The sequence below is a fragment of the Thunnus thynnus genome, chromosome 11, assembly GCF_963924715.1.
Source record: "Thunnus thynnus chromosome 11, fThuThy2.1, whole genome shotgun sequence".
Lineage (NCBI taxonomy): Eukaryota > Metazoa > Chordata > Actinopteri > Scombriformes > Scombridae > Thunnus > Thunnus thynnus.
The window spans coordinates 623,657-635,552 of NC_089527.1; the positions used below are offsets into that span (position 1 = coordinate 623,657).

The 11,896-nt window shown below is 39.7% G+C and overlaps 1 protein-coding gene across 3 annotated transcripts in view; it reads right to left on the minus strand.

Moving 5' to 3' along the window:
- Positions 1 to 1,735: 1,735 nt before the first annotated feature.
- Positions 1,736 to 11,896, minus strand: part of zeb2a (zinc finger E-box binding homeobox 2a) — a 65,009-nt gene continuing 54,848 nt past the window's right edge. For all 3 annotated transcript variants that reach the window (XM_067602718.1, XM_067602719.1, XM_067602717.1), the window contains one exon: positions 1,736 to 4,970. In XM_067602718.1, coding sequence (XP_067458819.1) covers positions 4,351 to 4,970 — 620 coding nt within the window. In that variant the 3' untranslated portion in view covers positions 1,736 to 4,350. The remainder of the gene's footprint in view (positions 4,971 to 11,896) is intronic.

Here is an 11,896-nt window from a genome sequence, read left to right on the forward strand (position 1 = left end):
GACAGACAGTAACTGAGTGTGATCGTGTTCACCAGGATGAGACTGACAGACATAAACCAGCAGCTCACCACCAGCCGTCCTGATTAATGAGGTGAAACTGATTCTTTTTATTTTCCAACCAGATTGCAGTGTAATATTGATGATGCTCAGCGCAGACTCTTCCTGCTGATGTTTGGTACAAACATAGATGAAGAACAGAGCGTCTGAGCTGTGTTTCACCGAGGAAACCTTTTATTTGTAGAGTTTGGTGCAGAAGAAGACAAAGTTCTTTGTTTGTAATGTGAGAAGTTTTGTTCTTGTCCATGTTTGGCAGATGTTTAACTAACTAAGCAGCCCGGTGTTCACTGCTCGCTACGTCCATGAAGTCAGGAAGCCATCTTTGTCTATAGACATCTACAGGCTGAGTGTTGGCAGCTGGAGGCCAGCCAGAGACGTCTCTCTCTCAGTAAGGAGTCGCAGGAGATCTTCCAGCTCTCTCCAACCTCTGGGCCCTAACAGACCTGCTGAGGAAACGGTCCCAACACCTCCTGAGTGCGTACTGTAGGGGGCAGTTTGGTGACGGTGCAGCGTTCATGGGATGCAGGGCGGGAACATGAAGATGGGTTGCAGCTGTTTGAGGAGCTCTCAGGAGGTCTGCAGCAGACATATCAGTAAATCCACATGAATGAAAGGTTGGTTTATTGTCACAGTATCAGAGTTCAGCAGTGAGGACACCACCATCATCATCATCATCATCATCATCATCATCACTGTGTGTTCATGAGTCATTATTCTATAAATACATATTATTTCTGACTGTAGCTGTAAATGTAAACTGGCAGGATGTGATGAGATGAGGTGGTTCATAAATATTCTGCTGGATCTTCACTTGACAGAAAAAATGTTTTAGATTATTGACTGTTGATTAGAAGCAAAGTAGCTTATTGATCTGAATGACTTAAAGGATCTGCTGTGTCTTTATATAATAAGAACATTAAAACAGCAGCTTCTCATCTTGTCTCACATTATCAGATATATATTTATTACTAGATACTAAAATGGATGATGTATCATTAACTATTCACGTTATAACATGTGAAGCTTAACGAGCTTTTAGCTAAAAACTGTCACAGATTTATTGTTTCTGGTACAAAATGATTGAAAAGATACACAAGTTATTAACAATCACTAACGAACTGTGACACGTCAGTTTAGATTATAACGAGCTTTAGTTTGTGTTTTATCAAGTTATAATTTGATAAAACAAGAAAAGTTTCTTCTTCTACAAACTGAATAATTTGTAGTTCTAACGAGAAAATCTGTCAGAATAACATGAAAAATACCTCGTTATAACATGCAGATGTTTGTTATTTTCATGTTATTATGACATCATAATTACATGAAAATAACAAACATAATAAATTAATCTGTTTTTACAAGAAACTTTATATCAACAAATCTCATTAAAACAAGGAACTGAGACTAAAACGTTTGTTTGAGATTTCAGGTCAAATAAAATCATAAATATCTTTCAGTCAAAGTGACCTGAGATCACTTCTATAAATTAAACTTGATTTATATTTTAATAAAAATGTAATGCAATAATTTAGTCATGTCAGTTAAGGTATTTGCTTCGTTTTTTAATTATTGTCAGTTTTATCCTTTATGTTCTTATTTAATGTTCATTTCTTTATTTTAAATGTGATAAAAGTGAGTTTGTGTGTTTAATGGAAATAAAAAGTGAATCAAACTGGCGTTACAAGAAGAGTAACACAGCTTTATTAAAATTTAATTTGGCTACATGTATTCGAGCATGGTCATTTCCAAGAGAAATTAAAAATTCAATAATAATACTTCAGACATTTCAGGAATTCCTTCATCATCATCATCATCAGTCCTCCTTCACCTCTTCAGTGGGATGAATAAAGTGGATTTTTTTTACTCTCAAAAATACAGTGTTTCACAATAATCATCATTGTATCAAAAGTTCCCCGAATTTAGAATTTCCAGTAGTTTCAAAACGACAAAAAAAAACAATAAAATGAAACAAAAACAAAACAAAGAATTGAAATGTTCCAAATACCATAGACGCTCTCTATTCATATTTTTGCTCCAATATTCAATGACAGAATCATTTTTACTAAAATATATCTATTTGTGAGGAACTCTAATACTGTACACTACAGTATGAAATAAATAAAATTAGGAAATATAAAATGAGTCACATAAATAAAATGGTAAATTCTCAAATAAAAACAAACAAAAAAAGAAATTTGCGTTGGAAAATTCAACAAAAAAATGTAATACTGACAAAAATACTGTCATGGAACAAAAAAATACAGAAAATTGCACAAACATATGTAAACTAACAAACTGCCGTCTATCTATGCTAATACTGACGAATGAAAACAAGATGAAATATTCATTTTAATAGTGAAGCCGAGCAGAAACACAGGTGATGTACACTGTACAGGGATGGCACAGGTGAAAGGTTTGCATATAAGGCTTTCTCTGGAGAAAAAATCAACACACAAAAAGGCTCCGTCCTTTTTTATCTTCATCATTTCAGATATTCTGCTCCGCCTCGCACGTTTAAGACTCACATTAACATTTTATTTCCAACATCACACAGGTTTAAATGTTCCTTCACATAAAGAAAAAAAATAAAAAAAATCAGGAGGCCCAAAATCGTGTGGTTAGTTTGCAAAAAATAAACAGGAAGAAATCAAAAACCTCACAGTAAAAGGAGACAAAAACACAACGATAATACTGACAGGAAGTGACCGAGTGTTCGAAAAACACAACAATAACACTGACAGGAAGTGACTGAGTGTTCGAAAAACACAACAATAACACTGACAGGAAGTGACCGAGTGTTCGAGGCTTTTTCCCTCTTTTTTTAAAAATGTTTATTCTTTCGTTTTGTAGTGATTCGGGGAGTCGAGTGCAGTTTCCTGACGTGGGGGTTCGAACACAACGAGACACAGGAAGTTAAGAACATCGTAGCACCACACAGCTTTTAGGCCTTTATAATACTGTACATTAAATCATCATTATTACTTCTTCTTCTTTTGTTTTTGTTTCATTTTTTGCATAATGTGGATTTTTAAACAATCCCACCAGCTTCATGACGTGGACGTTGGCGTCATCGCGTTGCATCAGTCAGGGACTGTACGCAAATTATTCCTGAGGCGAAGTGACTCGTGTTATTAAGTGTTATTAATGTTTTCTGTGGACCCCCCCTTTAATTACACTGAAGAAAATGCTGAATTCCACATTTTGGGAAATATACTTTTACATATATACTTTAAAATAAAGTATTATTTTTTGTTCGTCTGTTTTATCTTTACAGCCACGATGCACATTAACATCTCTGTAAATGTGCCAGCGGTAACGTGAAAAAGGTTTTTAAAGCCAGATGTTCGATTATCCAAATAAAACCACAATATTTTCTTGATTCCTCTCTCATGCTACAGCTAGCAGCTGGTTAGCTTAGCCTAGCATAAAGACTGGAAACAGTGGGAAACAGCTAGCCTGGTTCTGTCCAACAGCAGCAAAATCATTTCTTGTCTGTAACCAGTAATTTAGTGGCGACTTGGATGGTTGCCTAGCAACTGCTCAGAGCAACAAACAGTCCGAAACATAAACCTCCAAAAATGTTCGACATGTCGTTTTTAGACGTTGGTTTGTACGAATTAAACAAACACGATAAAACGTATTAATCAGAGACGTTTCTGGTACTTTTGGACAGAGGCTAGCTTTGCTAAGCTAACTAGCTGCCAGTGGTGGAAAGTAACTAAGTACATTTAATACATAATAAACATAATAAACATAATCTAATGATGTCATATATAATAATATATCAGTCAGAGGGACCAAACCACTACTTTTACTGCAATACTTTAACTACATCAAGCTCATAATACTTATGTACTTTTACTGTAGGAGGATTTTCATGCAGGACTTTTACTTGTAATGGAGTATTTGTACATTGTTGTATTGGTACTTTTACTGCATTAAGTATCTGAGTACTTCTTCCACCGCTGGCAGCTGCTGGCTGTAGCTTCATACAGACGTGAGTCTATCTGAACATCGAGCGTGTTTCCAAAAATGTAAAACTTTTGCTTGGACTGGGAACGTTAGCATCACGTGACGTTAACGTTTTAGTTGTTAATGAGGCTCATTACATCTGATCAGTGATCAGCTGAATGTGAGGACAAATGAAGGACTGTTTCTCTGCATAAAACAAACAAACAATATAAATCTGGGGTAGATAACAGCCCCCCCACCTCTAATAATTAGTGTACAGTCCCTGAAGAGGATTTTCTGAATGTTCTGAAAGCTTTTTTCTTGTGACTTGTTGTTTCTGGATCAGTCCTCCTGGTCCGACTTGCCGTCTGTCTTCCCTTCTCGTAAACTCTCGTCCATCAGCTGCGTCGTGTCTTTGCCCTCGTCGTTGTCCCTCGTCGAGTCCATCTGGGTCCTGCTGTCTCCCTCCTCCTCCTCCTCCTCTTCCTCTCCTTCCCTGAAACTTGCCTCCTGTCTGTCTGTCACCTCCTCGTACGTTTTGTCCACTTCCCTCTCGCCCGCTCTTCCCTCAGTGCCGTCTCTCAGGATCGTGCCGCCGCCGCCACCGCCACCGTCCTCCTGCTGGTCCTCGGGGTCCGAGTATCCGAGCGGCCCCAGGCCCTGCAGGTAGGCCCTCCTCATCAGCAGCTCAGTGGGCTCCAGGCTGCCCACCACCACGCCACCGCCACCGCCGCCTTTGTCCCGCGCCTCCCTCTCGGCCGCCTCGCGCTCCTCGGCCTCCCTCTTGCAGTACGAGTAGCGGTGGTTCATGTGCTGCGAGTACGAGCCCGAGTGAGAGAAGCGCTTGCCACACTTGTCGCACTGGTACGGTTTCTCTCCGGAGTGCAGCCGCGAGTGCTCGATGAGATGGTGCTTGTGTTTGAAGGCCTTCTTACAGATCTGACACTGGTGAGGACGCTTCCCTGCAGAGACACAACAGGACAGGAAGAGTGAGGACGCCGCCGCCGCCGGGAACAAACACAGCAGAGTGTCGGTTACATCAGAACACAACATGCTCCACAACCAGAAGAAACTCACAGGAACAAAGTCTCATTTACATCTGAGACTTTCTGTCTGTTGGGAAATGAAAAAGATCCGTAAAGACGTTCATATCTGTTAGTTTAACTTATAGTTACAGGATCTGTTTGTCATTTACAACAAGAACAAGCTCAACATGTTTTCATTCAGTTCATAAGGTTCATCTGCCAGTTTATAAAGACACAAACAGTCAAATCTCTTCATATCTCTGAAATATTTATTCATGTTCACTTCACTTATTATATAACAGCAGTTATATAACCTTTAACCTTTAACCTCCTATAACTGAAACATGGTGTGTTGGTGATACGTACACATGCTGACAGGTATAACATATATATATATATATATATAATTATTGAACATTTTAAAAACGTGATTTCAACATGTTTCTGCAGGTTCACCATCTTCAATTAATACCAGTTCACCAGTTTACCAGTTTAATGCCAGTTCACCAGTTTAATACCAGCTCACCAGTTTAATACCAGTTCACCAGTTTAATGCCAGTTCACCAGTTTAATACCAGCTCACCAGTTTAATACCAGTTCACCAGTTTAATGCCAGTTCACCAGTTTAATACCAGTTCACCAGTTCACCAGTTTAATGCCAGTTCACCAGTTCACCAGTTTAATACCAGTTCACCAGTTCACCAGTTTAATGCCAGTTCACCAGTTCACCAGTTTAATACCAGTTCACCAGTTCACCAGTTCAATACCAGTTCACCAGTTTAATGCCAGTTCACCAGTTTAATACCAGTTCACTAGTTCACCAGTTTAATACCAGTTCACCAGTTCACCAGTTTAATGCCAGTTCACCAGTTTAATACCAGTTCACCAGTTCAATACCAGTTCACCAGTTTAATACCAGTTCACCAGTTTAATACCAGTTCACCAGTTTACCAGTTTAATACCAGTTCACCAGTTTAATACCAGTTCACCAGTTTACTAGTTTAATGCCAGTTCACCAGTTTAATGCCAGTTCACCAGTTCAATACCAGTTCACCAGTTTAATACCAGTTCACCAGTTCAATACCAGTTCACCAGTTTAATACCAGTTCACCAGTTTACCAGTTTAATACCAGTTCACCAGTTTAATACCAGTTCACCAGTTTACTAGTTTAATGCCAGTTCACCAGTTTAATACCAGTTCACCAGTTCAATACCAGTTCACCAGTTTAATACCAGTTCACCAGTTTACCAGTTTTATACCAGTTCACCAGTTTAATACCAGTTCACCAGTTTACTAGTTTAATGCCAGTTCACCAGTTTAATACCAGTTCACCAGTTCACCAGTTTAATACCAGTTCACCAGTTTAATACCAGTTCACCAGTTCACCAGTTTAATACCAGTTCACCAGTTTAATGCCAGTTCACCAGTTTAATACCAGTTCACCAGTTTAATGCCAGTTCACCAGTTTAATACCAGTTCACCAGTTCACCAGTTCAATACCAGTTCACCAGTTTAATGCCAGTTCACCAGTTTAATACCAGTTCACCAGTTTACCAGTTTAATGCCAGTTCACTAGTTTAATACCAGTTCACCAGTTTAATGCCAGTTCACCAGTTCACTAGTTTAATACCAGTTCACCAGTTTAATGCCAGTTCACCAGTTCACCAGTTTAATACCAGTTCACCAGTTTAATGCCAGTTCACCAGTTCACCAGTTTAATACCAGTTCACCAGTTCACTAGTTTAATACCAGTTCACCAGTTCACCAGTTTAATGCCAGTTCACCAGTTTAATACCAGTTCACCAGTTTAATGCCAGTTCACCAGTTCACCAGTTTAATGCCAGTTCACTAGTTTAATACCAGTTCACCAGTTCACCAGTTTAATGCCAGTTCACCAGTTTAATACCAGTTCACCAGTTCACCAGTTTAATGCCAGTTCACCAGTTTAATGCCAGTTCACCAGTTTAATACCAGTTCACCAGTTTAATGCCAGTTCACCAGTTTAATACCAGTTCACCAGTTCACCAGTTCAATACCAGTTCACCAGTTTAATGCCAGTTCACCAGTTTAATACCAGTTCACCAGTTTACCAGTTTAATGCCAGTTCACTAGTTTAATACCAGTTCACCAGTTTAATGCCAGTTCACCAGTTCACTAGTTTAATACCAGTTCACCAGTTTAATGCCAGTTCACCAGTTCACCAGTTTAATACCAGTTCACCAGTTTAATGCCAGTTCACCAGTTCACCAGTTTAATACCAGTTCACCAGTTCACTAGTTTAATACCAGTTCACCAGTTCACCAGTTTAATGCCAGTTCACCAGTTTAATACCAGTTCACCAGTTTAATGCCAGTTCACCAGTTCACCAGTTTAATGCCAGTTCACTAGTTTAATACCAGTTCACCAGTTCACCAGTTTAATGCCAGTTCACCAGTTTAATGCCAGTTCACCATCATAGAGACCAAAGATGTGACAGTTTGATGATACAACATAATTATTGATTATTGATCACATTCACACATCGGTGCTTCGCAGCAGAATCAAACAGTAATTCCTGATATAATTAAATCAATATCGAGCTGCGACTAGTTGATTAATTGATTGACAGAAAATTAATCAGCAACAATTTTGATCAAATTATTGTTTCAGACTTTTTGGTTCTCAAATGTGATTATTTATTAGCGATGCACGATATCCGATATTTCCAACTCACTGTGGCCGATACTCGATACCGATGCCGATATTTGCACATATTATTACCAGCTGGCTGAGGAGACTATTATACATGTTATACATGCATCATTGATTATACTAAGTATGATCAATAAAGACGATATATGAAGGAAGAACTGAGGAAGACTGGATTCAGGAGCTCAGCAGTAAAACTTTAATGAACCTGCCAAGTGGGAGCAGCAGTAGAGTTTTCACTGAGTTTATTAGACAGACAGGATTAATGTGTAGGATTTAATCTCTGGTCCACACTCCGGACCAGAAGGTGGCGCTAATGCACCTGATACGCTGGTTGCCAACCGCCGTTATAAACCAAAAAGATTTTTTTTTCCAAAACAGAGTGGTACATCCTGTCAGCCGAGGTGTTTCCTATCTGTGCAGCCGAACGTAGCAGCTCCTTCCTCCGCTGGCTGCTCATCACTCAGCCGCCCGTCAGACCTGCTGCATCTTCCTGCTTTAACCTGAAGAACAAACTGGAGCTCCGGTTGGATCCACATGCAGAACCGGGGCTAACGTTAGCTGGGAGGCTAACGGAGCGTTAGCTGCAGCATGACCGGAGGGAAGCACAGCCAGCTAGCCTCCCAGCTAACGTTAGCCCCGGTTCTGCATGTGGATCCAACCGGAGCACCGAGACCCGGTTTGTTATTCAGGTTAAAGCGGGAAGAAGCAGCGGGTCTGACGGGCGGCTGAGTGAAGAGCAGCCAGCGGAGGAAACACCGTCAGGAGAAACAGTCCGTGGAGGGAAACAGTCAGACGGCGGCGAAGAAGACGACAAATCTCATAATCGGCAGAAATGGCCGATGACATGCTGATAATATGGTGCACCCCTAATATTTATAGTTTATATTTATAGTTTTTATTTATAGTTTTTATTTATAGTTTATAGTTTTTTTCTCCTCTGTGATAATAAACGGATCATCTTTGTTTGTTTTGGACATTTGAATGTTTTAAATGAACCAAAACTCACAAATTATTGATTAATTGAGAGAATAATCGTTACCTGCAGATCAATACGCAGCTCGTTGCTTTAGTTCATACAAACATTTCATAACTAACGTTACTGTTTACAGCAGCAAACACAAAATATTTCACAATTATTGATTATATACATTATGAGTTATTGATTATATACATTATGAGTTGTTGATTATATACATTATGAGTTGTTGATTATATACATTATGAGTTGTTGATTATATACATTATGAGTTATTGATTATATACATTATGAGTTATTGATTATATAAATTATGAGTTATTGATTATATAAATTATGAGTTATTGATTATATAAATTATGAGTTATTCATATTAGAATATGAATTAAAATATGAAATGAAGGATGTTTTGTTGGTTTTCGGTGATATTTGAGGACGAGAACAACACAGATTCTCTTCAACAACGACGACGTGTGTGAGTCCAAGTCTGAATTCATAACTGTAAAGCGTCGTCTGATTGGCTGTTCTGTTGCTGGAGGACACATGATTGGTTTGCTGATGACGAGAGAGAAGCTGCTTCGTTTTAAACGTTCAGAAGTCATTAATCTGCTCGCTGTCTGTGTCCGTCTGCTGCCGTGGTGACGAGATGCCTGAAACGCCGCGAGGCAACGTGAACCTGCGGCGGCTGCGATGACATCACAGCGCCAGATTAAACCTGAGGAGGAGCAGGAATCCTTCACACGACAGTCAGAGCCGTAAAACACACACTCACACACTCACACACACACTCACACACACACACACACACACACACACACACACACACTCCTGGATTTACTACGACTCCGTACGAGCGGAAATTTCTCCCATCTGACTCTGAACAGGATGCTTCATTCTGCTGCCAACCGACAGGCTGAATGCCGTCCAAACACACATCCCACGCACACATGCACAAAAAACACGCCTTCACCCCGAGAGTGCCAACACACACACACACACACACACACACACACACACACACAAACCACGCACGTACATGCACACCTCCTAACAAACACACATGCAGGCAGATCGTAGCCACAAATAGCCCTGAACGCCTGTAACATCCACCATAGCTGGCATAGTTTACTGTAACACACACACACACACACACACACACACACACAGCAAAAATAACCGAGACGGCGGATTCCTGCTCCGAGTGACTGGGGGGGGGAGGTGAGGTGGGGGGGGGGGGGGGGGGGGCATGAGCAACGAGATGATGCAACTGAGTGAAAGAGATGAAGGTAGAACAGGTCACAGCTCCTTACAGGACGCCGCTCAGGTAACATCGTCAGTTTGAAAAAAAACTCTTCTTGTAGTTTTAATGATCAGTTGAAGCTTCGATGCTCAGATTTTATGTTGCGACGCATCAGATAGTTTAGCTTCCTGGACTGTGTGGACCTCTGGTTAAAGAAAATAAACAGAAATATGCCAAAATGTTGGCGTCTCGTCCCTGAAACAGACTTTCAATCTACACAATGTTTGACCGACAAATGGTTTTCATAACGGCTGCACACTGACTCCAAACCACAGATTTATTTAGACACAAAACTTAACATCTGATTCCCATGTGTCCGCCTGCTTTACACACTTCCATATTCCTGATACGTTTGGTAACTTTGAGATCTCCAGCAGAATTTAAAATCTACATTTCTGGTGTTTTAAACACTTTTTGACGGCAGGTATTAACTGTAAAGATCATCTACTGAGGCGGACACGGCGCGACGGGTCGTACGAAGGCGCGACGGGTCGTACGACGGCGCGACGGGTCGTACGAAGGCGCGACGGGTCGTAGCTTTTTAAAGGAGCTCAGGTAAGATCATCGGTTTGTGTTTTCTACCAAATGTCATTTTACTTTTACAGCTGGGTTCAGGTCTGTTGTTTTATCAGAACTGACCTCCAGAAATGATTCAGCTGCTGATCAATAAAATCTAACAAACATCTGATTCTTATCGTGGTGTTTGTGTGCAGGCTTTACTCCACCTGTGTTTGATGTGCATATAATTCTAATAATGTTCTGTTCAGTATAAAATCTGAATGATTTTTTCAAGTTTCTCCCAAATCCAGCAGATTTTTAAAAGGTTGGTCCTCAGATAAGATCATCTCTGAGGTTCAACACTGAGAAAAAACACTGATTTTAGTTTTAATGTCTGGTTTCGGTTGATTTGCAACAGAAAGTTTTATTTTCTGGACAGTGAGGATCAGAACTGACTTCCAGAAACAGAAATTCAAGACAGAAAAATCATTTTTTCATCTAACAAAGATCTGATTCTGATCACGAAGTGTTTGTGCAGCCATGACTCTTCTTCATTACATTACATGTGCATATAATCATACGAGCTACTTCTATGTAACACGTCGACATCTTTTTCACACGTTTCTCCCTGATTCAGTCTGATTTGTTCTGTTTTTAAAGGGTGATAGATAAGATCATCCCTCTGTGGTTGAACGTCATTGAAAAATACACTAATTTTATTTTTCGAGCGGGGTTTCGGTTGATTTACGCTCAGATTTCACGCATCAGGAAGTTAAAAGACAGATAAAAACAGGCCTCCAGAAAAGAAAGTCAAGAGGTTTTTGTCTCTGTAAGAAACTTTGAATCTGCAACAACATTTGACCCAAAACATGTTGTAACGCTGACGATAAACCAGACGAACCGCAGAGAGCACATCATCTCCACAACCACATCTTTGTTTTAAACATTTTCCCTAAATTCAGTCTGATATGTTCGCTCACTTTGAGATCTTTAGTAGAATTTTAAATTGAAAAAATCTGTATTTGTGATGTTAAACAATAGTGACTGCAAATGACAACGTTGTAAATGTTGGTGGACGAGTCATTATTGTCTCCATGTTTAGCTGCTGATGTTCAAAATAAATATGAATAAGTTCCTGGTTTATAAGAGAAATGAAGTGTATAGAGACAGAGTCCAGTTATTACTACTGTATGTTATCATATCTACATGTTTCTGTAGCTGGGATATAATATGAACATTTCCTGCTCGGTAAGTCTTGTTGTTGTCGATCAAACGCTCTCTGAATATGAGTCATAATGTTTCCAGATGAAAACTAGATGTTGACAGATGGTTCACCTGTGAGATGTTTCTACCACAAACTGTTTGTTTTCAGTTTAAAAAATGAGAAATAGATCATC